This window comes from Rissa tridactyla, chromosome 1, assembly GCF_028500815.1.
Source record: "Rissa tridactyla isolate bRisTri1 chromosome 1, bRisTri1.patW.cur.20221130, whole genome shotgun sequence".
NCBI classification, from domain to species: domain Eukaryota; kingdom Metazoa; phylum Chordata; class Aves; order Charadriiformes; family Laridae; genus Rissa; species Rissa tridactyla.
In genome coordinates this window covers 20,231,428-20,256,525 of record NC_071466.1, presented here as the reverse complement: position 1 = coordinate 20,256,525, position 25,098 = coordinate 20,231,428, and the positions used below count along the sequence as shown (strand labels likewise).

The 25,098-nt window shown below is 43.3% G+C and overlaps 2 protein-coding genes across 5 annotated transcripts in view; one reads left to right on the top strand and one right to left on the bottom strand.

The window, feature by feature from the left end:
- ELMOD1 (ELMO domain containing 1) overlaps nucleotides 1–22,481 on the bottom strand; it is a 56,648-nt gene extending 34,167 nt beyond the window's left edge. For 2 of the 4 annotated variants that reach the window (XM_054195747.1, XM_054195773.1), the window contains exon 1: nucleotides 11,337–11,459. The gene's annotated coding sequence lies outside the window, so the exon portion shown is untranslated. Of the gene's footprint in view, nucleotides 1–11,163; nucleotides 11,313–11,336; nucleotides 11,460–22,365 lie in introns of those variants that run through there. The other 2 variants (XM_054195764.1, XM_054195755.1) reach the window with 2 other exon arrangements.
- An 82-nt stretch (nucleotides 22,482–22,563) lies between these two features.
- ALKBH8 (alkB homolog 8, tRNA methyltransferase) overlaps nucleotides 22,564–25,098 on the top strand; it is a 64,439-nt gene continuing 61,904 nt past the window's right edge. The window contains exon 1 of the mRNA XM_054195661.1: nucleotides 22,564–22,606. Within this exon, the coding sequence (XP_054051636.1) occupies nucleotides 22,589–22,606 (18 nt within the window). The 5' untranslated portion in view covers nucleotides 22,564–22,588. The remainder of the gene's footprint in view (nucleotides 22,607–25,098) is intronic.

Here is a 25,098-nt window from a genome sequence, read left to right as displayed (position 1 = left end):
GAGTGCAGAGGAAAAAAAATATAAATAATTCATTTATTTTTAGGTTTAGACGTTACAGTTTCAAAGTACGTTCTTCTGAGCTGAATGCCACCAACTACCATCATGATGTTGATTTCAGGTTGCAACTTTTCTTTCCAGTAGCATCCTGCGTTGCCACCTATCTCTTATTCACCTCAAAAACCTATGTGTATTCATTTGTGAAGGACAATGATCTTGAGCCTTATGTCACCAAAAGTGTTTTGCTACTGTATATTCCATTTTTTTTGCTGATGGGGGAAATGTTAATCCTGAACAACAATCTATGATAACTGGAATTAGAAAGGGGAAGAATAGCTGATACACATTATGAAATGTCCCTTGAGGTCCTGGTGGATAGCAAGCTGGCCACAAGCCAGCAGTATGCAAAGACAGACAACAGCACCCTGGGCTGCATGAACACAAGCAGAGCCAGTAAGTAGATGGAGGGAAGGGATTATCTCCCACTACTCAGGACTCTTTTGACAACATTTAGACACTGTCTTGTTTATTTCTGGGGCCCAAAACTAAAGACACCAATAAATTGGAGAGAGTTAAGCAGAGGCCACTGAGATGATAGGGCAGATGAGCTTGTTCAGCCCAGGGCAGAGAGAGTTTTTGGGGGACCTAACAGAACCTCCAGAGGTCATCAAGAAATCTTAGATGGACTCTTGACAGCAGTACAGGGCAGGAAGGTGAAAACCAACAGGCATAAACTTAAAACAGGAGAGGTTCAGCCTGGACATAAGGTGACATTTTTTCCCCCCCCAAGAGGACAGTCAGGCAGTGGCACAGGCTGCCCAGAGAGGCTGTGACTCTCCATCCTTTGATGTTTCAAGCCCCAACTGAATGAGGCCCTGAGAGGCCTGACCTCAGAGCTGACCCTGCTGTGAACAGGAGGCTGGGCTGGAGACCCTCTGAGTTCCAGCCTTTGTTTCTCTGCTTCCCCCACAGTCACTCTTATGGGGAGATCTCAGATACCCTGAATTACACCCAAGTACTCTATGCAACAGACAGGGTGCCCAAGACCTTGCTATTTTATTAGTTTAAGACCTACCAGCTTCTCGCTAAAATCCTTTATAATTTGCAGTATTTCCCATGAAACAAGCTTAGCTTGAGGATGGAACGAGACTACTCCCTCTACCTCATCTCTCCCCACTGCTCCCACCCAAAAGCCTCCCCCATTCAATTTGACCATAAACAACTAATTTTAAGGGACATACAATTCAAGAATAAGAGTCTACAAGAGTCATGCCAGTATCAATATAACACACAAAACCCCCAGATACAAATAAAACGCCAATGGCTGTAGGACCTCAGTTTGGTCAAGCCATACTAATTCTCAGCAAGCACTGTTTATCACTCTATCCCATGGAATAGACACATACCTACTTGCACCTTCCAACTTCCATTGATGCCCAAGGTGGAACAGAAGTCACTTAAAATCTATTTAAAACCCCAGTAAAAACAGAGGATCTTTGACAACCTTAATTGCAGCATGGTCATTTATAGGTCTTTGACTGTTGCAGCAAGAAGAGTCCGTAGACCTCTCCAACTCAGAACACATCCTGGGAAACTGCTCTGTTGGCAAAAAGGCTCTCAGGAACAGGTCGCCTCAAACCCCAGTTCCATGGAGTTCAAAAGCCCTTTGTGTTGGCTTAGAAGCGGACTTGCCTAACACCAACAGATACCACCACCAACAGGACCTACCTCAAAGATCAACAGTGGATGCCTGTTTTGTGTGAGCTCAGTTTCCCATCTCAGTACAGAAGAGTATTTTCATTTCTTTGTGCTGAAGAGGAGGCTGTATTCAACTTCAGGTGTTCTTTAAAAGAAAGTCTTGGAACAAAATGTCACACTTGATTGATGAAGCTAATAAGCAAGACTTGACTTCAGTCACGCTGTCACAGGTAATAAGATTTTTTCCTCTCCTAATCTCCATCACACATTGACATTTTATGTTTCTGTATTTCACTAGGAGAATGAGCAAAAGGCTAGACATAAAGTCAAAATTCACTGAATTTTAGTCCTATCTAAAAGAGCCTGTGAGCATGAGCACATACAACACAATTAAGCAATACAAAGAAATATCCCCGAATAAAAGCTTAAAAATCACAGCAGAGTTGGGCTGGGGGGTGGGGTGGGAAAACACAAAAAACCCCTTCCCCCAGGCCACAGAACAGTACTTTGAAAATCTCTGCTTCTGTAGTCCTAACTTATCACTTCACTTCAGTCCTTTACTGCCTTTTTAAAGTGGTAAATAGCATCACAGGTATAAGACAGAAACAAGGAAGCATCAAGAGGGTCTTACAACACCTGTAAAAGACAGTCACACAGGACTGCATTTCAAACCTCTCATGGCAAGTTACCTCTAACACCATCCAGTTCAGCCTACACACTGCAATTCCTCAGTAGATTTTTTGCTCAGTGATAACCCACGGTCTGATGAAGTTAACATCAACCCAAAACTCAGCATTGTAGAAGCTTCTCCACAGTCCATTGTTGATCTCTGCCCTTTAAAAGAAAAACACTATGGTTCTGTACCCAGCTTTTTAAAGCAAACTAAACCCCAAAAATTCAACAAAGGAGATGTACAGACAATACAGACATATTTTGCATGCAGAACTGTGGCAATACTCTCCTTCTACCAATTTCTATTAACTCTGCTCTATTACAATGTTGAAAGATGTTGAGGACAAAATTATATGAAGTCACTTCAGGTCACCAGTGAAGACTTCACAGGGTACATTCTATTTCTAATACTAAATATGAAGTTAAAAACCAGAGGAAGCTCTCCACACCCCAGAGTACTGTAAACTTCTAGAAATGTAATCAGATGCTTTTAACTTCAACAGGAATTAAAGCACCCAAGTGTTGTCTGTGTCTATTATGTTTCTTACTTTACTTACTGAGGAAAGTGTATTTCATCCAGAAGAGGCCTGAGTAAATGATGTATCAGCTAAAAATAAAGTCTCATGCTTGAAAACAGCCCTCAACAACTTCCCCCTCACCCCTGCATGCATTATAAAAAGGCATCATTTTTAGCCACTTCTCACGAACTTTCAACTTGATCACTGATGAGTTCATCCAGGAGAACAGCAGCATCATCTGGGTGGCTTGTGTGTGCCTACATGATTTACAGTGCAATGTGTCTGGCCTACTTGCTCTGTTTCCAGACACACTGTACAACAGCTTGTACTGCAAGGAAGTATGTTCTAAATAAAACATCACACTTTGTAGCAACATTCTTTCAAGTTTAGAATAAAACCTACAAGGCTGGATGCATAAAATCCAAAGAGGCTGCTTGGTTAGCTCCCAGACTAATTACTGCAGAAGCTCCATGGAAAAAACCCTAAAGTGACTATTTCCAAAAGTGAATGACTGATGCTCATTTGCCTTCCCTTCTTGGTTTCCACCTCATTGCCTAGATGACAGGACAGTACAAGGTAAAAGGCAAAGATGAAGCATTCACCTGCTACCAAAATTAACTGAAGTCTAGATTTGCTTTAGAGCCCTACCAATTTCCAACACACAGTAGTTTATGGGGAAGAAACATCTTCCTATCAATGGGTCCCATGCAGGTCTGCAATGTCAATAGAATTACACCAGAGATGCTTACTCTGTCCTTTCCCCTACCTTTCTAACATCTGTTGTATTTGCTTGGACCAGGGACAGTTAATTCAGCCATGATACAACCTCACACCAAGCATCAGCCTGAAAACATGTAGAACTAAGGACTTTCATATTTATTTTGTTAACTGACACAAACACACACAAAAAATAAAAATAAAAAAAGGACAAGGACACCAGATGTGTCAGGACAAAGGCCAGACAATGCTTTCAGGTTGGAGGATCATAAAGCAATTGATTTACCCAGGAACTTGCTGAAGGTCAGGCATAATTCATAATGACCTAATAGAAAATTGTTCCATGTGGTGCCCAGTTTTCCCATCACTGCATCCAGATTACTTCAGCGTGCAAGCAACAACTTTTCCATGCAGCTGTCTGAGACAGACACGCAAAAGTAGGGTACGTAAGAGTTTCTGCATGTCCTTCTGTGGTTTTACAGATGCCCTGTTCTCTAAGACAGAGTTCAAGAATAATGATCTCCCATGCAGTAAGCCAGTTAGACGATGTCATGAAGCACCACATTGTGAAACTGAGCATCCTGTAGCAAGCGCTACACACCAGCTGTTAGCTACCCGAGGTCCTGCAATCTGTAGAAGGACAACATTAAATGAGTAACACACTTAACCTGCAATCAAGAGAGCTAAAAATCCCACTGCAGTTTTTCGCAAACTTCATGGCCTATTATTTCACCTCCTGTTTGCTGCTCAGTGAGATGTTCTGCATCCCAAGGGGCAGGAAACCAGGACAGCTCCAAGTACATGACCTTGTTGGAAGTTCTGGTTACGTGCTCGCTGCCCAGAAGAACATCTGCAGGGTAGATTGCTCTGGTTTTACCAGTGTCTGGGGTGAGAAGAAATGGAAGAAAGAATCTCCTGCCCATAGAAACCAGAAAGTTTTCTTACGTTGCTGCAATAAATATTGTAAATTCCAGGCTTTGATTAAAACAGATTTAAGGCCTTCGTTAGAGAAAAGTTTTGAATGGTAACATGTTTAAAAAAAATAAATCTCTTTAGGGGCATCTTCCCAAGTCTGTTGTTACAGACTTTGTATCAGCAGCTATCAGTTTACTCTTCAACTTGAAAATTCACAAGTTTCTTCCAAAATTTTAGTTTCCATTAACAAGGATTGTGAACAACTGTAAAAGCAACTGTATTTACACTGACTTCACTCTTCTGTAGCTCAAGCTAACTCCAAGCAGCACCAAAGTCAAGCACTGCTTCTATAAGTAGTGGAGAAAGCAAGCTAGAATGGAGTTTGCTGTCAGGGACAGTCACAACAAGGAGAGGTACAGTAACACAAAAACCCCTCTAACATGACAAAGCAAAAGGAAAAGGTGATGAAGATCTGCAAAATGAAAAGATGGAAAGAATAGTTTGAAAGTCAATAAAGTTATACGAGCTGGTGAGCAAGACTGATGAAACACACTTCCAGGCACGGCCTAGGAACCATCTTTCTGTGGTAATTGCACAAGGTATCCTTTCTCAACCAAGTAGGAGAAAAGTCAAGGGAAGTGTGACCTGCCATGGTGCTCTCCTTCCCTCTGCCACTTCCTGCTTGGTCCTACTGAGCACTTGCTTTCTTTTAGGTGCTCACTCTCAGATAGAAAACGATGCTGAAAGAGATTTGATACCAGAAGATTGGAAAGGGTGGAGAAGACAATGTGGGAAGAGAAGAGAAATAGACACGAAGACCCTTGGAAATTGTTCCTGCAACACCATTACCGAGGGGGAAGAAGAACAAAACAGAGCCAGGAAGAATACAAACTGGGACAGGATGATTGGCAGCACTGCCATAACACACTTATTCTTAACACAATGCAATACTGAAAGCCTTCTTCCCTCAGCATGTCTTTCTACTTAGAATAATGGGGCATACATTTTTTATAGTCCTACTTTTTACCTTATAAATGTGAGGTGATAGTTAGAAAAACTTAAAAAGAAAATAAGTAAACCAGTTTCCTCAATGCTTGCAGCAGACACAGACATAATAATTCAGCCATATGAATTTATCTCATCCTTGAGATGGCAACCTGTATGGCATAGCACAACATGCAGACCCGAGTTTTCTGCAGATTCAGTGGGTTGGTTGTTTTCAGTGAGGTTTTCTTTGTTGTTGTTGGTTGGTTTTTGGACTGGATGGTAACCACAATCTCATCTTTCGTGCTTAGATCTAGTCCCAGATTGCTTGGTTTGCGTATGATGTTAACTGGATGTTCAAGATGCACAAGAGCAAGAGCACTTCCCCTTGCTCACGCTGTGCCACTCAGCTTCCCCTCTGGAAGAAAAATATCCCTCAGTTTCAAATAATTCCCACAATGCAATCAACTGGGGGGGTGGGGAGAAAAGCCACTCCAGCTTAAACAACTTATAGTATAAAAACACTAATGCTGAAACATTTTTCCCTTCCAAAGGGAAACCCCTGTCCAGCTGTTCTTGGGTATCTCATTTGTATACAGGTGCCTAAAGACTCCAAAAATGTTGTATAAAAACCATAAGCCTGACCCAAAACCACTTGTACTGTAGGTGGTCAGGACAAACAAGGTTGAAAGAAGAACATGACTATCTCAGATCCTTGGAGATATCATTGTGGTCCCCCACCAAATAGTTGGGGCAGATCGCACGGCCTTTTCTTAATTTGTACCTAAGATATGTCCTGTTTTCCATATCTTCCTCTGGGAGCACCATCACTCCTCTCCCTTCCTCAAACGGTTCAGCAAGAACTCCTCTTTTCCTCCTTCAATCCATCTGTTCTCCTCAGGCTGCTTTAACACTGACAGCGTGAAGGCCTAGCAAGCCCAGATTAAGAAACCCCACATTGATCTTAGCGTTTCAGAGGCACAACCTGCTTGATGGCACACATCCAAGCCAATGTTGATATGCATGTAGCTTTGCGAAGGCAGAGTGGGAGAGGGAATAAGAGACTTGCTCTTATAACTGCCTACCAGAGCTATGGAAGAGGACTACGGTTTCCATGACCACAGGACTGCTTTGTACTAAGGTGGCCAATTCCTATCACCTGCATGTCCACCCGATTGTGCAAGTATTATCAGTGCAGTAACAAATTGTTTATAGAATTGTTTGGGTTCGAAGGGACCTTTAAATTTCATCTAGTCCAACCTCCATTGCTACACCATTGACAAGTCTCAATACCCCGAAGCATCCTGGAGGACAATGAAAGGTAGGGATTTACTTTTGGTTTTACATATATGAGTAACACTACCACTAAAAAAAAAAATAATAAAAAAAAAATCAGTGGCAAAACTTCTGTTTGTTATCAGTGCAATCTGGAACTGGCTGCAGGAGCCCTTACTCAATATGCTGATCCCAGTAGCATCACAATTTTGGGGTCCTATGAAACTTATCACTTCACTTTTGGCAGACTCAAACACAGGCACACAACATGGGCTTGTGTGGTAAACGGTATGTCCACTAAGGAATAACTGTTGTGTTTGTGAAATTGATAGCCAGTTGTACACAGTCCTAAATAAGCATTCTTTACAGAAACAGCCTTTCTTTCTTATGCACCTTCAGAAGACACCAGTTAACTGTGAGTGGATTAGCAGCATGATACAGGGAGCTGTAGAGACAGGACCTCATAGAACTAATTTTCTTGGGTTTGGTCACGTCCCTTAACCTCTCTGCCTGGGCATCCTTCCCTGGAGAAGCAAAATACGTACCCACCACAGGAGCTACAGCAGTGCATATAAGATCAACAGAAGTGTCTCTGCTGAGGAAAAAAAATGGTGCCAAGCATTTGAAATTGAAACTACATATATGGGGGTGAAGGCTGTTCTTAAACAAAACACCCAATATGGATGCTGGAGTAGCTCCAGTCTGGTCCCTGGGACTGAATGCCAGGTTGCAGTTGGTGTGCTCCCAAAACAGATCCTCCCATATATTCTCAGGTGCTCCAAGACTAGTCCACAAAGTGAACTGAAGAACAAAAAGGCAGGGACAGCTGGGACATTTGCTTCAAAAACACACTGTCTCAGCTAAAACATTAGTGTAGACATGTATATTAAGACTAAAAATGCCTGTGAAGTAACTGTAAGTACAATACCACCAGAGACAGGGAAGCTCACAGGTATGTGCAGCTTCCTATAGACACAGGCATGAGAACCACAGTATCCTGTGCCTCCTAAATCTGCTCTAACAAGTTGCAATTTCACCTGCTCAATCTGATGATAGTTTTCAATTACAGTTTTTGCAGCCCCTGTATTTCTCCTGTTCTCCAGGCTCCTCTATACATCTGTGACAGCAGCTGGCTGAACCAGAACAGAGTGCTCAGCCTGAGGACCTGCAGACTGATTAGGACATGTTAAAAACACCGCACCCAACCACTTGGTTCCACTCAGGTACTACACCTACTATAAGCGCTGGAAACTATCTTCTTGAAGGGCATCTTGGCTGTAACAGAAAGCAGTGAAGCATTTGCTCACGTTTTGCAGGGGTGTGGAATGTAGGACTCCAGAACGAACTGCCAGAAGGCTTTGAAGACAACAAACTTGGTGTGGGGGTCTTCATTGGTTCTATGCTAAAGTGGATGAGAACTGCTCACTCAATTACAGCTGAGAGGTACTCTTAAGAAACCAGTATCTTTCACACATGACTCAGTAATTGACCGTGAGTGCTCCCAGAGCAGGACTCCTGGTTTAGTTTCATTGAGAGAGTTCAGGTCTCCTGTCTACTGCTTGGAGACCTGAACCAGCATGAGGCAACTGGAGAAGGTCTCCAGAGGGTGTGTCAGGTACCCAAGCTGGATGTGAGCCAAACTGCTAGCGTAAACATACCCAGAATTTGTTTCAAGGCAAAGTCAGACAGGACAGTTTTCCACTGAAATGCTTGCTTTGCCTTGAAAAGGAGGAGTGCTCACACAGTCCCACGTACCACTGAGAAGTGACTCAGGAAGCTGCTCCTGCAGCCTCTGCTGCCAGACTCCTCTTTCCACTGCCTGGCAGGAACAAGCAGCGTTTCCACCTCGGGCTCAGGCTTGGCAAATCCTGCGGTGCAGCACAGCTCAGCACTCGAGCTCATGTTATGTGGATGCTGAGGATGCTAAGCCTGGACCATAGCCTCAGTCCTGCACTACAACAAACCATTCTCTGCATCAATCTCATTTCTCATTTTATTTTTCCTTACTTTATCCTTCTTTCCTAGTTAAAATCTCACCACCTGACTTCCTTCCCAGTATTCCAGCAAACTCTACCCTCCGTAAAGCACCGGAGTTTACTCTTCTTGCCTCCTACCCAAAGCTTGCATTCAAGAAGGGTACCATATTCCATGCAGTTTTTTGGCCTACATCACAGAGCAAAAGATTTCAAAGGAATGTCAAATAAAACAAGCCTTCCAATCAAGAAGGCTGAGCAGATGTTCATAACAAAAATTAAAAAAAAATAAAAATAGAGTCTCATGAGCCAGAGGACATTAAATCCAACAAGATTCAATCTTCAGGCAGCCCAAGCTTGCGCTTCTTGCAATTTCATGCTAACACTTCAAATGACCCCTTGGGAAAAATAACGCTTGCCTGGCTCTGTATACCACTTATGCGCTGTCTGTACACTAAACAGAATTTTTGTTAACATTGGTCACAGCTGATCACACCTTAACCGTAAGCAGAAGTTCTCCGGACAGCTTTAAAATACAAGATGCTTTAAATACCAGCAGCATTCTGGAGCCCTACACACACTAGCATTTGTGCAACAGCATTTTCTCTACTTCCATCACTGCAAGCAGCAGCAAGACTCTGTTTGCGCAGGGGAGATGATAGATAACAAAATAACCACTTAATGCAACATAGCCCTGAAGTTACCCCCTTTAAGTATAGCTTAGCTCAAGGGGCTGTAATTCCTCACAAGAGTGACAGAAAAATGTGTGATCAGAGGAAATTCTTGGGTTCACAAATGTCAGTGCAGCTAATGTGATGCTGTCCCATGGCTAATAAAGTCCTGTCTCAAGAGCCAAGCAGGAAAAGGATTCATAGCCACTTTGGTTACATGCTTAGCTCTAGCAGGTTTGTACACTAGCAGAACATGTATTACCTTATATCAGAGAACTGGCAGGAAAGTTAATGAATTATTATTCAGTTACATGATTTTTCCATTGTTTAGGGCTTTCCTGGAAGTATTTTCTGCTGGTTTTCTGTCTAGAGTGATACATACGGCATCTGATGCTGTCACATGATTTCACCCTTGAAAATCATAGGCTTCCTGTCTTTGAGCATCTATTAGGCTTGGTGACAAGTCAAATGCTACAGCAATGTGGTTTTGCATTTGTTTTAGCTGAAATACTGCTTAAAATGATATGCAAATTATGAGAATTGAAAAAGTCAAAAGATATAAGTAATTCCACCTGTTTGGTTTGGAAATGCCACGGTCCACATTTTTTAACTAAGTCAGAGAAAAGCAGGCTCCCCTTAGAATCAGTAAGTCTCTTCTGTACTTGTACTTCACTAAAAATGCTAAATAGACATAAGTATGCAACACCTACCAAATTACTGCACATAGCAAGTCTTTTGCTGTTCTCATTTTAGGGAGACGAGATGTTCTTGTCAGAAGCACACTCAACTGCTTCAACTATTCAGAGCTCTACCCATACAAAATAACGTTTTTTAAAAATGTGTAACAAAATGTTTGAAATGGAAGGCAAACAGTAAGCTTGCTGTAGTGCATAGGGATGATGCAGGATTTAAGAGATGCCATTTCTTCTATTCTGCTTCATTTTAAGATAAATCAGGATGGGAGGGGCAGAAGAGAGAAGAATGAAACGCTGGATTTATTAAAGCATGCAAGCCACAAAATAAATTTCTTTCAGTTTCTAAAATGGCTCCTTTGTTTCAAACGCCTTTGTCACAAAAACCAGCTGCTTGTGATCTGACTGTTGAGTTGACTGAATTGGGACAAAGGTGTTGTTCTCTCCCGCCCCCCCCCCCCCCGCCCCCAAGCCCCCTTTTCCACTCCCATTCTGATATACACTTTAGCTACTCTGTTTTTAGCGGTTTTCATGGAAATAGTAAGAAAAGCTGAAACAGCGAGGACAAAGAGAAACATAAAAGACTACAGACACCAATCCTGGAGTTAACTCAGGAGCAAGTGTAACTTCAATACACAATGACCATGCCGGGGGGGGGGGCGGGGGGGGAAGGGATGAAGGGGAAGCTGGAAAGAAGAGAGTGCCATGAAAAAAAAAAAATAATTAAAAAATCATCATTATCATGCCCACATATCATTGTAACTGAAGTCCATAGACTTCAGAGCTGCCGCGCACCGCGGCGACGGGGCAAGCCAGGCCGGTGGCCCCCTGCGCAGGGCGCGGAGCTCACTGCGGAGCCGCAGAGCTCTGCGCCCCGCTGCCGCCCGGCGCCGGCCTCCTCCAGCCGCCCCCTTCGCGAAACACGGAGGTTGGCGTAAAGAAGAAACATGAACAAAATTGGAAAAAATATTTTAAAAATTTTAAATCATCAAAAAAACACAACGCAGCAACCAAACACGCAAACCACCCAGCGCCCCCGCAGTTTTCTTACGCCGCAAGGTCTTCCCGCATTCAAAGGGGTAAAACTTCGCTCCCACCGCCGGGCGGAGGATGGAGGGGCGGGGGGGGACACGGGGACAGCGATGCGATGCCCGGAGCCGCCTCCCGTCGCTAGGCGACTCGCGGGGCCGCCGGTAGAGCCCGCCGCCTCCGCCGCGGACTCACCGCTCCGCGCCGCTACATCCCCGCCGTCCCGGGCCGTCCTCTCCTCGGCGGGCGGGTGCGGTGCTGCCGCCGCCGCCGCGATCTGGGTCACCCGGCGAAGGTGAGGAGGAGGAGGAAGAAGGCGGGTGGCGGTGCCGCCTACCGGCGAACGCGGGGGGAGGCTGCGGCGGGGACCGAACCCGCCCCGCGGGGAGGGGAAGGGGCCGGGGACCGCGGGCTCCCTGCGCGCGGGTTGCCCGCGGTCCCCGGCGCAGGATGGACCTCTCCACATTGGCATCCCCACATGAGACTGCAGCTTTACTACCTCATCTCTTATTCGCCTCATCTTCCGCACGCTGAAGTAAGCTTTCAAGCCCAATTCCGTGCGTCAACGCAAACTAGAAGAGTAGTTCTTTCCCCTGCGTTACGGCAGCGTTTCTCATCGCTGCATCCCAATGACTTCCAACACACAGATCCTTGCTCCCAGTTATAGAATGGTTTAGGTTGGAAGGGACCTTAAAGATCACCTAGTTCCAACGGCCTGACACAGGGGGGTGTTCCTTCCACTAGACCAGGTTACTCAAAGCCCCATCCAGCCTGGCCTTCAACACTTCCAGGGATGGGGCATCCACAACTTCCCTGGACAACCTGTTCCCCTGTCTCACCACCCTCAGTGAAAAATTTCTTCCTCAGCCTGTGTCAGGGACTGCTCTGTCACTAGGTCAGAGGAGCCACTACAAGTCACAACATCTCCAAGCAGAGTAAACCCAGTGTTGGGGAACTTTTCAGGGGCTTCAGGAGCAGAGTTATGCTTCACAAAATAAGCTTAGGAACGGAGCTTTGTGAGACAATTCATTCATAATTACACAAGATGAGCATGAAAAGCCAGATCAATGCTACAGAAGTAGCCTTACCTTCCCAGATACCACACTCTCATCCACAAATGCAGAGGAATTTAAAACGTAAGCTGGAAAGACTCATTGACTCCAGTTCCTTACTGTTACAGCAAACATAGGGGATCAGACCAACAGGTTTGGAGCTTCCAGATGGCCTCTTGTCTGTTCTCTGGAATCCAGTACAGGGCTATGCTTTACTCATGCAGTGCCATTTCAGACTGCACTGGATTTTTACAAGCCCCTTGTTATCACATTGCAGTTCGATGTACCCATTCACTCAATATCTTGGGATGGAAGTTACCTGGATTACCATGCCTCGTATGTGCAGCATCATTGTTCTCATGGAAAGTTGAGGCAACACAGTATTTCAAAGCTAACAAGGGCCTGGATTAAAAAGATCTTTTGATTATAAGCAGTTAGAGAACATTTTACTATGCTATACTTCAGTTTTAACAGCATAATTATTTTTAATTTACAGCAAATGAAAGAAACAGTGCATTACAGCAGAAATATAGCCCATATTTAGAAAAACAGATTAGAAAAAATAGACACAGGACCCCACTAGTTGAGCAATGTCACACTTTTCCAGCAATAGCTTCTACAGCCTGCTGCGTGTAATAAAAACCAGCAAGGTCACCTGCATGATTAATTTCATGGTGGAAAGAAGGTGACAGAAGCAGCAAAAAACCAGATAGCAACATACCTAGCTCAGATATTGGCGAAAAATCAAAAGCTCATGTCCCTCATGATTTTGGATGGAAGCTCTTGTTGTTGCACAATTTACTGGTAAAGACAACACTGATAAAGAGTACAGATGCTCTGCCCTTGTGAAGAACCTAATGTGTTTTGACATCATCCAGCACTTTTCTCAGCAGACGTACCACCCATGCATTATCAAGCGCACCATGGAGTTGCTTTTTAGTTAATGCTTTCATAGTATTATTTTGTTTTCTTTTTAACAAATAATATTTTCAATTTTGTGATAATACAAGACGGTGGCAGAAATACTTTAGCTATCCTTGTATTCTTTTACTTAAAACACACAAGACAAAGAATATATTTTACCTAACAATCCCAGTACTCCAAAATAGCCATAAAAGTTGTAGTAGGGAAAGACAAGGAAGGAATAAAAAGAAGCCCTCCCCTATTTACATAAAGAACTTTCTTACCTCAGTTTTCAAAATCCACAGTCCAGATTATCAATTTGTTTAGGTTTTGCTCAGGAGAATACAGGCTACTCTCAGCATAAATTAGAACCTTCTCAGGCTTCTTTCAATCCTCCTCAGCTGCCCTGGGCATCAGGGGACCCTTTTGCCAGCTGGGCATTATCAGGGTGTGATAAACCCCACCCTTGGCTTTTGGCTGCTAGCACTTTCTCTAAGACCTGTGGATCGGATAAAAGTTTTTATTTTTTGTTTCTTAGCATTTGATCTTCTGGGTCTATTAACCCAGGCGTGATTTAGGAGACCATAATACATCAGTCAACTGGTGACAGTGCCGTGCACTTAAAAGAACAGTGCTGTAATGGAAGCATTCTGCTAAGCATAATGATACTTGTGATATCAAAGGAACAACAGGGGATTAAGTACTGCAAGACCAGCTGCTGTGTTTCTTTATGACTTTGACTGAGCTGATCAAACTTTTTTGCTTGTATGGAAAAAGCTTTGCATTAAAAAGGCTATACCTTTCTCCTACTACTGGAGACACATGAAGTGTGTCTGGAACTCATCCAGCATTGAAACACGTGAAGTGTGGATACTGGAACACGTGAAGGAATATTTGCCCTCACTCCATAGGAATATCTGCCCTCACTCCATAGGAACAGGCATTGCACCTCTTGTCATTTGGAAACCTTTATGTTTATATGAAACTGTACTGGATCTAGGTGTTAGACCTCTGTAAGAAATGACCAAACACTAGTTTGTGGTGAAATGGAGCCTTTCCAAAGCAAGCAGATGACAAAACAATGCTGTAATTAGGGAGTCTGACGCTAACTACAGCTTTTGTCAAGATGTGCAGAGAAGAATCAAGCTCAGATTACCTTAGGTGTAGGATGGCATCAAGCAAACACCCAGCTATGTCTTCTGGGAGGTGTTATATGGTTCAGGTGAACAGGACACCCAGGTAAAAGTGCAGATGGGAGGACAACATTTGTCTAAGCACAGCTTGTCACCATTCTGCCCACATGCATTTGAAATGTAAGTTACTTGCTGAAAAAGAATCTCCATAAGGATCGTTGCGGGGGAGGAATCAGGAATCTTGGAGGCTGCCAGTGGGAGCAGGACAGGTATGCGACAGGTATGTTAACTATCATGAGCTCTGTAGTGAAATGAGTCTATAGTAAATCGATTTCCAGCTGCTGGACTCTACTATGTATGCAGCTGGCCAGGTGCTCCCAATACAGTTCTTAGTCCTACATCAGCACAGTCAGAGACTTATATATAGCTGCCTGGAACTTTATAGCTTACTTATAATAAATTAACAAAAATATATTAAAAATTTGGAAACAGGCCCTCTTGGGGATCCATGAGAATGCAGAATCAGAGCACTAAACATCTGTATATTTGCTTATATGTAAGAATTATCACACTTTTGGAGCGATACTCATGTGCTAGCATGAGTTAGCATCTCTGTTTTATGTTTGAAACTGCACAACGTATGTACGAGCCATTTATTTTTACTATATATAATCATGTATATCCATGTTGGGATTTACTGTGGGATCTGGGGTTTGTAGTTCATTCGTCTGCATTCCAAGCAGTGCTCAGGCGGTGAGCATGATCCCGAATTATGTGAAGCAGTCAGGGATTCCCCTCTTTGGCCTCCATGTACATTCAAGTAGCTGCTGATTCCATTTCTAGGACAGTGTCCTGTGTAGTTGGCAGATGTATGGGGACATCCCTGCAGATATCTTACCCTCCCCCCCAAAAAATGCATTCCTACAATTGATCTGCAGAACGCTATAGGAGTGTGTTATAAAGAACTATCCTGACATGGTGAAGAGAAGGATGGGGTGACAAAATATATTTCCAATCTCTAACTTCTATAATTTTGTTTGCTTAAGAAATCTGGTTCCCCAAATTAAAAACTATTTTCTTGCTCCATCTGAGTATCTATTTCAAGTATTACAATGATTTCATAATCATTTTGGTGCTTCATATCTGTGTCCGTGCTGTACTTTGAAATATTGAACAGCTGGCAATTCTTTGTGCTGAGCTCAGGACAAGTGTCAAACACAGGATTGTCCTGAGATGGTGTATTACATGCCTCTTGTTCACTGATATTATAGCAACTAAAGCAATCTGCACACAACCTTTATAATAATTTCTTAAGCCTCTCTCCTAGTTATTTTCTTCATTTACAGTGACACACTTTGTTTCACTTGTCCTTTGACTGAAGATGCTGTAAAGTTTAACACGGGAGACAATAACAAAAGCATGTAGATGATGATAACATGAGAGATGAAGTGTGTCAGGCTTGCTCATATAGCCTTTCGAGAGATGACAACTGAGTGAAGCAGCCAGTATGCTCATTTAGTTTACCCGTCTCTTGAAGCAAGGAATTTTGCCAGAGCAGACTTTGTCTATGTATGAATTAAGAGTATGTAATGTTATAATGTTTTAATTTAAATAATTCTGCTTGATACATCTACATAGAAAGAGTAAAATAAAGTGGTGTAGACATGAATTTCAAATACTGTATGCTAACAACGCCTGCTTTTTTATCTTAATAAAAGTGAACAAACTTGAATATGCTGATTAACATCAGACTGTGTCCTAATCTTCTTCGCTAAGACGAATACCAACCATATTACATCTGTGTCAAAAAGAAAGATTTGCATTTGTAATAGAGAATTTCTTTGAAACTAATTTTGAACAAGGGGAAAAAAAAGTGATGTGATCATTTTTTATCTGTTCTTCTTTTCGTTTATCCTCTGCCATTAATCAGATCCATACTCTGAATGCATACGCTACATTTCACTCAAGGATTACAAAGTGTTACACAAACAATGATTCATGAGGATTCACAACCCTTGGTGAGTTGGGTAAATATTTATGCAAATGTCATACAGATTGGCAAACTGAGTCACGGAGAAGTGGTGTTCGTAAAAAAAATTGGGCGAAGTTTGGATGCATCTGTTTTTTTGGGCCTATTCAGTTGAAACACTTACAACTTCTGTTTTTCAGATGTGTTGAGTATGCGTACAGATCCAGAGAAGTTAACGAAAACTGGATTACATGAGCAGGAAGTGGCGTGGCCCAAGAAACTGACCATGTTTTCATGCAGAAAATTTTAAGTTATGGTTGCACAGATATGCTTCTCCCAAAGCAGGTGAATATATTGCATGAGCAACAGCTAATGAGAACTCCTGAGATGATGCCTGAAAGGGGCTGAAAGGGTAAGAGTCCCAGTCTAAGGAATACATTGCAGTATTCTCTCCAGTCTCGCTGGAGGCACTGAGGATCTCACTTAGGATGGAAATGTAATATTTAGTTCTCTGTATGTAAACAATACTATGCCTGTAAAAATAAACTTTGCAGATTGTGTCTGGACTGCAAGCACTATATTCTTAAAAATGTATTGATTGATGAGGGAGACAAATTCACTGCCTGATATTCCATGATTGTCCTTACGATACATTTATGCCCTGAAGGATAACTGTGAGAAATGATGGTTTCCAAGGATATGCAGGAAAGCAGACTGGCTGCCTAGTGTAGATATCAGGGAGGATGCCTGTGTAGGGTCGCATTGCTTTCTGAATGCCTACCAAATCCTAATTGCTTGTGACAGAACTGGGTTTTGCCAGGTTAGTGTAAGATTTTGACTGTAGGGCCAGAAGAGAACAATATAATTCACACAGTAATTCCAAAAGCCAATATTTCCTGTCTCATCGTGGAAAACAGGCATAAAGAGCAAGAAGAGAATGTAAAGTATGTGCAGGCTTCGAAGAAGAGATGATAGTTTTCTGCCTTTGTGCCAGAGAAAACAGAAGCATTTTGTTTGAGTCTTTTTAACAGCCTTGCTTTCAAGGCTAAACTAAAGCATGTGTTGATGGGTTCAGTGATTTGGAGGGAAATCAATATTTTGTATGGTTCTTTCAGTACTTCATACTACTTTTCTGACACCCTGGAAAGTGTACTAGACTGGCACAAGAAGATCTTCCCTAGACTTTGCCCAAATTGCAGAGAAAAGTCACCTGGGCAGCGAATGCAGCAGTTCCTGTTTGGCAGAGAACCAACAGAAGCTTCAGGATTTTTTTTAAGAAGAGTTTCCAGCAGTGGTTTATGGATTTAATCATCTCCAAGCCTCCGGTAGACGGTCCATGGGACGATCACTTAGTATTGTATTTTTATAGTATTTTCAAACAAAACTGTGTTGATAAAGGTGCATAGTGCCTGATGAGAACCTGACAGCGGCCCAATGCTCCAAACTGCACGAGGCTCCCTGTCCTACAGAGTGGAAATGTCAGTAGTATTCTTACAGCAGAGAAGGCACGGCTTTGGAAAGGTTTAAAGCCCTAAGTCTCCAAGATTGCTTATGGCCAGAGAAAATTTAGAACATTAAAATGAGGACAAAATAATTGCCTGCAATGTATGATTTGCTTAGTATTGGTGCCTGTAGGACTTTAAAGGCTGAGGACCATTCAGTGAGAGGTTTTATGTGAGCAGAAGCAGCTGGCAGGAGACAGCATATCAGGAGCTGCATTGGGAGCTTTTAGTTGATCTTCATGGATATTTTGCTTTACAGTAATTGTGCTTAGGGACCTTACATCTCTTAGATTCTTCCTTAATCAAATCAGAGGAAACTCTGTTGACGTCTGTGTGCCTGTGTTGTAGGAACTTTGCAAGAACTGGAGCTTTGGATGGGCAGTACCGGTAACGAAAGGTCTTCAGATGCGTGGCATGCACATCACAACTACAGTAATTTCTGTCTTGTGCCTGAAAGTTCACGGGAATCTTCTGAGAACTCTCCAGGAAGGGATCAAAGATTTTCTATTTACTGAAGCCTACAGAATTGTGCTCCCAGTTCTAGTGAGATATTAATGGTGACCCAGCAATGTAGGCACACCTTTGCACTGTGTTTGACGACGGAAGTTAAAAGTCTTCCTCCATCCTCTGATAGCACATGCTTACATTGCATTAATGCAACCCCATGGCACAGCAGAAGGGCTCAATTTAGCCAATCTCTGCCCATTCCTAAACATTCACTGGCCGGTTCATTTCTCTGGATAACAAGATCTGTAGCTGTCCCAACACAAGTGAAATCTGCTTGCTCAGAAAAAGTTGTGATGTCATGCCAAAGAAACTTGCTTCACAAGAGGATGGACCTTGTAACGATGGAAGCGAACTTGCCAGTAATCATGCATTTGTGCCACAAAACCAGTGTTGTGAAATCTTACAATTTTATCATAAGATTTATGCTATTCAATTTATTTCTTAAAGTTACACTACCCTGAGTCCAGACATTTCAGGAAAATTTCAGCTTTTATTAAAGGAAAGGAAAGGAAAAAAAAGGTACTCCAAAGTCTTATGTGGAAAAAAGCTTGGAGGTATGAAAAGAGTGTAGCCTAAAGCTTAGAAATCAGAAAGCATATTGATATTATGTGACATTTTAAGTCTCTTGAGAATAAAAGATTTTTGTTTGCTATTATTTGAAAATAAGGATAAAACCTTCCTTCATTGTAATAACTGGTACAACTCCCATTGATTTCACCAGGGCCTGGATTTCTCACATCTATTTTTGGTCTTATGCAATTGCAGAAAAATTCTTAAAGGTGTTTTTTTGGTTGTTTTTCCTTTTTAGAAAGAAATAGGAAATTCATCATCGAGCAGCACAAATGCAGAATCAAAATGACACGCAGCACAGAGCCAGCCTTGCTATCTTCCTGAAAAATATAAGCCTTTGGCATTGCAGAGGTTTTTTATGGAGAATTTTACTATCGCAAGCAGCAGCAGTAGCACATTTTGAATTTAGGTCAACAGATATTTGTCAAAGTCCTTAACTCTTACATGAATGCTATCCTAAAACAATTCATCTTGTGTCTCATCATTCACTACGGTACTCCTCTACAGTACTAATGGATGATTTTGAGCTGGATTTTGTGCTAAGAGGTTTCTTCTTATGTCTGTAACAAACTGCTGTCCTGAAACATATCCCATTTGTCATGATTCTTAAACTGCAGCTTCTTAAATCAAGAGATTTGATACAGCAAATCCTACTATCTTCCTGTGATTTTCTTTTAATTGGGTTTGAAAGTGATGGAAATCCAGTGTGATCCCATTAGGCTAAAGCACGGCTTGGCTTGCGTCGGTATAAAAGGGAGTGAGGTTGTCTTTCCATGTATGGACCAGCAACCTGTATTTTGTTGAAGGGAACAGAACTGGTGGTATCTGTTTACTTACTATCATATGAAGCGGATGGGAAATTAGAAGCAACCGCCAAATGCCTTGACTTTCCCTGGGAAAGATAAAATAGCTAACAGCATTGGGAGTATTGTAATTTGCTCCTGGAAAATGTCAGCAGCATTTTATTTCTCACCCATGAAGAAGTGGGAGCATGACATTCTGCTTTAGAAGACATGTTTCCTGGTTATCAATTAAAAAAAAATAGAGCCAGAGCCAAGTTTTTCTGATATAAACACTTTTTTTGCTTAAGAAAACTACAAAAACTTAATTTCAAACTAGAATATTTGCTGAATTTTAAGACCAAAATATTATCATTATAAAAAATTGATTTTTTAAGAAATATTGAGATTTCTCCCAAAGTACTTTAAATAAGTGATTATATTAACATCGAATGTAGATGTATTTGAATCCCCACTTCTGTGAACTATTTTGTGGGTTAGTCAGTGACAGTGTTGTTAACCATATGGAGATGTATTTTTACTTGTGGTCAATAAGCACTGTGGTACCTGTAGGAGGAGTCTGTACCTGTGTTATCTAGCATGAGAAGGGACTGCACAGCGCTTCAGGGCTAAAATTATAAAGGGAATAACAGTTCTGGTTTGACCAAAATAAGCTTGCATTAAAAACCCCATAACCAGCCTTTAACTGTTTTCCTTTTAATTGGTGGAATTTTCCTGTGTAAGAATGTTTTTTATAGAAGTAAAATTTTGATGCATTTATGAAGAAAATGTTACTGCGATATGCATCACAAATTCTTGACCAATGCTAATCACACAGAGATATTTCAAGAAAAAAATGCACAGCGAACCTGTTCTCTCCCAGAAAGCAGTTTTCAAAATAATAAACCAGAATAAACCCAAACAATGACTGTCAAACACAGGGTCAGGCAGCTGCCAGAACTCTTGGTTTATGCTCTGAGATGTAACGTTCCACTAAGCCTATGTTCTACTTCTTACCTACCAACAAAGCATCCCAGTGGGATAAACCACACATGGACAGCCAAGTAGAGGAATGGAGAGCCCACACAATCAGGGCTTTGAACTGGAACGTGGGCACTTAACAGAAACAACCTTTGGGCAGGTATTTTCCACTTGTCAGAACAAATTGGTAATGAATTACAAAACGATTTCATCAGGATCATCCTTTCAGTAGCTTTCAGGTTTGGTGGTTTCCAGGGCTGACGGCCTCAGAGAATATTTTAACAGAGACAGCAACTATTGACATTGCCTGGTTGTTGTTTCCTCCTATTCATTCTGTCTTACAAAAAGACCAGATGATGGTAATGCTTGGTATTCACAAAGGTTAACAAGCTCCCTGCTATACACTTACTAGGTAGGCAGCTAATATTCACACTTCACGCATGAGAAAACTTAAGTAAAAAATCTGTGCTATCACAACACCTTGTTACACTCTGTGTGGGTCGAAGACGGAGAGTGATGTAATGCCACAGACTGTCATGGAAGGACAGAAGCAGGACCACCTTTCTGACCAAATACGACCGGCACAGGCTGGTGGATGTGCCCTATCAGCCTCGCATCCTTAGTGTGCTTGTACCTCCTGCACGTGGGATAGCTGTACCCCTGGCACAGGGCATGGTATATGCTCCAAGGTAAAGAGAAAGATTTTTTTTTTTGTGTGTAAGCACAGTCCTACATAACAGCTTGGGCAGACTGCTCCGGAGTGTGGTTCTGGGACAAAGCTGAGGAGCTGGCTTCTGACCAGAGGTTTACAGGATCATCAGTCACCTTACATACCACCCACGTGGGAATCCCACACCTAAATGATTTTGAGAATAGTTAAATACCCAAGGAGTTTGAGGGAGGAAAAAAAATCAGCTTGGTGTTTAAATAGAGAGAGAAAGAAAAGACTGTTTTGAGGTAATAAGCTACAGTGAGAAGTGAAATATATGTCAGGTAAAGACAGAAAAAGTAGGTAATGCTGAACTTCGGATAAAGAAGGGGGAAAGGACTATGTCTAGGCACATAGTATGAAGCTTGGTGAGCCTATGATAGCACAGAAAAATGAAGGGAAGAGAAGACTTACATGCTCTATCTTTGATTTAAGGGCTCACTTTCTCATGCAGGGAGCCAGAGAGGTGTGGAGACACTTCCTTTGAGCGAGGCCAGTCACTCAATAGTATGGGTGTACTAAGCAGCCTTAGCAGGGTTGCTAGCGAGCTGGAGTGGCATGGGGAAATATGTATGTACAACCAGAAGCTGGGTCTTCACATGGCCTTGACTGCATTGGCATGGGTTTGTACTCATCTGTCCCTAGTGTGGGACATGGCAAAGCTGATGTGATCAGTGATGGAGGCCCGTCTTGGTGACAGGCCCTTCGGGTGAGTGCCTGGGCCTGGGGGAAGCTGTCTTTACCCTACGGTGTGGATGGCGCTGTTTTGGGATTCTCTGTGCTCTGTCCCAAATTGCCCTCAGTGAGCAGAGCTAGACAAGGGGCTGAGGTGGGGGCTTAAATATCGCTTTATTTCTGTTGAGGACTTGGAGGAAGATTTTATTGATGGGATGGAGGATGCCAAAGTGCATGCTCTACTTGGAGAGGAAAAGGCAGGAAGGAGAGGACCTGCAGGCAAGTGAAGCCCGGTGGCATTAGGGTGAGCAGAAATGAGTTACAACAGTTACAATAAACATTTGACCAAGGCAGGAAGCTGAAGAAGGCCGCCTTTCCCCCACCTCGTTACACTGCCAAATCTCCCTCAGCGCTGAGAGCCCAAGGCCCCGGGTACAGACGCACCTCCTCTGAGGAACCGCGGGCCCGGGACGTTCGCCGGCGCTCAGCAAAACATGGGTTCGCCTCGGAGAGGTTTTCTTTCCATCATCCTGTCAGAACGACGCAGACCTTTTGTCTCGGAAAAGACCCTCGGGCGACTCGCCGTCCGCGCGGCAGCGAGGACACACCCGCCTGGGGCGGGCCGAGGGCGGGGCGCCGCCATGACGGGCTGCCTGCCTGCCCCAAGATGGCCGCCTCCAGCCAGGTAACGTGCCGCTCCCGCCGGGCCCGGGGCTGCAGGGCGCGCCCCGGCGCTGAGGGGGGTGAGGGCACCGCGGGGGCGGCGACAGCGCGGGTGGCCCCCGCCGCGACCTCCCCTCCCTTCCCCTCCCCTCCCCTTCCCGCCGCGCCGCCGTGTGTGGGGAGCCGAGCCCGCGGCGGCCTGGCCCTGGCCCTGGCCCTGTCAGGGCCAGGTGATGTGAGGCGGGGGACAAGGCCAAGTCAGCCCCTTGCGTTTGCCTTACAGCTTTGACACCCACCCCGGTGTTAATGGGGGCAGAAGAGCATGCGTATATTCCTGCTGTTATTCCTATTATCATGGTTTTTAACCCAGCACCCGTGAATTTGAGGGCTGTCGGTGGGCGGTTTACGTGCTGGCTGCCGCCGGCAGACGGAGGGGGATAGCCGCAGGGATGTGCTAGCGCCTTCAGGCTTATTTTGGCCAATGCTGGAGCTCATAAATCTCCCCACTAAGGCTCTTGAATTTCCTATTTTCCCAAGAGTTTTGATGTCTGTGTGTATGCAGCGTCTGTATACGTTTATGTTTACGTGTCTGCAGCACAAACCCAAGCCAGAACAGTAACAAACTGCCAACTTCGTAACTGAGCGTGGTGCTCCCTCTGCTGACAGCTGCCGTTTAGCTCCACTCCAGTAACGATGCTCTTAACGTTTTCAGAGGTGGCTTCTGCAGCAAATAAGGCTCCCCTGTTACATTAAAGCTTTACATTAACCTTTGGAGTAATCTTAGGCCAATTGTGTGACCTGATATAGCCTGAGCTAGCATTGCAAGAGGAGACTGTTTCAGGGTATTTTCAGGAGCTGCCTTTTTTTAAATACTGGTGAAAGGAGCTGATAATTTTAGTGAATAATCCGCTGCCGCGTGCTTTTTCTTCTATGGTCATCTTGGCCTTTTTTAAGGGGGGTGTGAGATGCTACCAAATGAAGTTTTCCATTTCTGTACAGTTGTGTGTGATTCCTTAACTCGGAAATCAAGGCAGACTGTTGGTTTCCATGCCTGCAGAATTGAGCCTCGGGTAATGATGCAACAGACAAGGCAGTGAGTTTAGGCCCAGTTCAGACAGAGACCAAGGGAAGGTTCTGCTGTCTCTTCAGGGGCCAACGGCATCTGGGTGATGTTGGCAAGCATGACACAGCATGTGGGGAAGATCTTAAGCTTCTTGAGCAGCAGGTGAAAGGTCAGGCAGTGTGAGGTAGGGCATCTCTGCCAGTTTTAAATGCTGTTGTTTGGGCAGCAGAATCACACGTCGTCTATCCTTTGATCTGTTGTTTAGCTCGGAGGTTATGAAAGGATAGAAAGTAGTCTTTCAATTTCAGTTTCTGTGCTAGTTTACTGAATATTGGGCCATGATTTCTTGGATGGAGAACATGGAAGTTTGTAAGGACCTGACTAAAGGCCTGACTAAATTCAGAGCTGCTTTCCCCTGAGGTCAGATGGAGTCTTCCAGAGTGAAGAGGTGTAGATGTTATGGGAGAGGCCCAAGCCTTTCAATTCAATATCCTTTTCTTCTGGATGAGTGTGTGCTGCAGAGGCTGCGTGACAGTGGTCTGACTGGTATGGGTAATGTACATAGCCTCCATGTTTTTCCTTTGGAACCAGATTTGCATGGTTCCAAAGAGTAAATGAATCCCATATTTTTTCTCTCTTTCTGTGACTATACCAAATCAGAGGTGTGTCTCTCCTATACTTTCCTGTGAAGTAGTCTGAGACTGCTTGTGCCCCTTCTGAGAAGGTAAGAATCTGCACATGGGCGATCTGTAAAGCTGTCGGCCTCTGATCACCTATGTATGGCAAATAAAGTTGGGCAGGTCAAGCGTTTTGGGCTAAATCAGTTAATTGGACAGCTTGGTCATGTAAAGCGTGATGAATGAACCTGCAAATCAGAAGAATCCTGGTAAGGGTAACCCATTAGATGCACTCAGGAAAATGTACTTGATGTGAAATTTTCATGCCTCTTCATGAGACACACACCCCTCCATGCCCCTAGGTACTTTTGCTTCCATTTATCTTTTGTTGGTGTTTTTTTGTGTCTCTGCTTTTTTTTTGTCTAAGCAAGTTTGAGATTTCTTGATTGTTGTTTAACTAATGAAGGTTAAGGGGACTGTTTGTCTCTGTGTGTTTAACCGTAGTTGGAGATTAAGTGAGGAATCCTCAAGAAAAAAATATTTTGAACTATTTCTCTTTAGAAGTGAGTATGGTTTTGTCAAAGAATGAACTGCTCACTGTGTGCAGGTCTGCCATCAGGAAGGGAAAATGATATTTAAGAAAGTACCAAGAGATTCATGAAGGGAAGGGAGAAAATCAGAGTATGAAATCTGCAAAAATACTTAGTGAGCACTGTTGCTTTGAAGGGAAATGGAAGACAGTTGCTGACAAAGTTGTAAAAAAATAATTTTGGAGAAAGGAAGGGCTCTGTAGCCCATTGACCTTTTCAGCCTACACACACTGTGTTTCTGAAG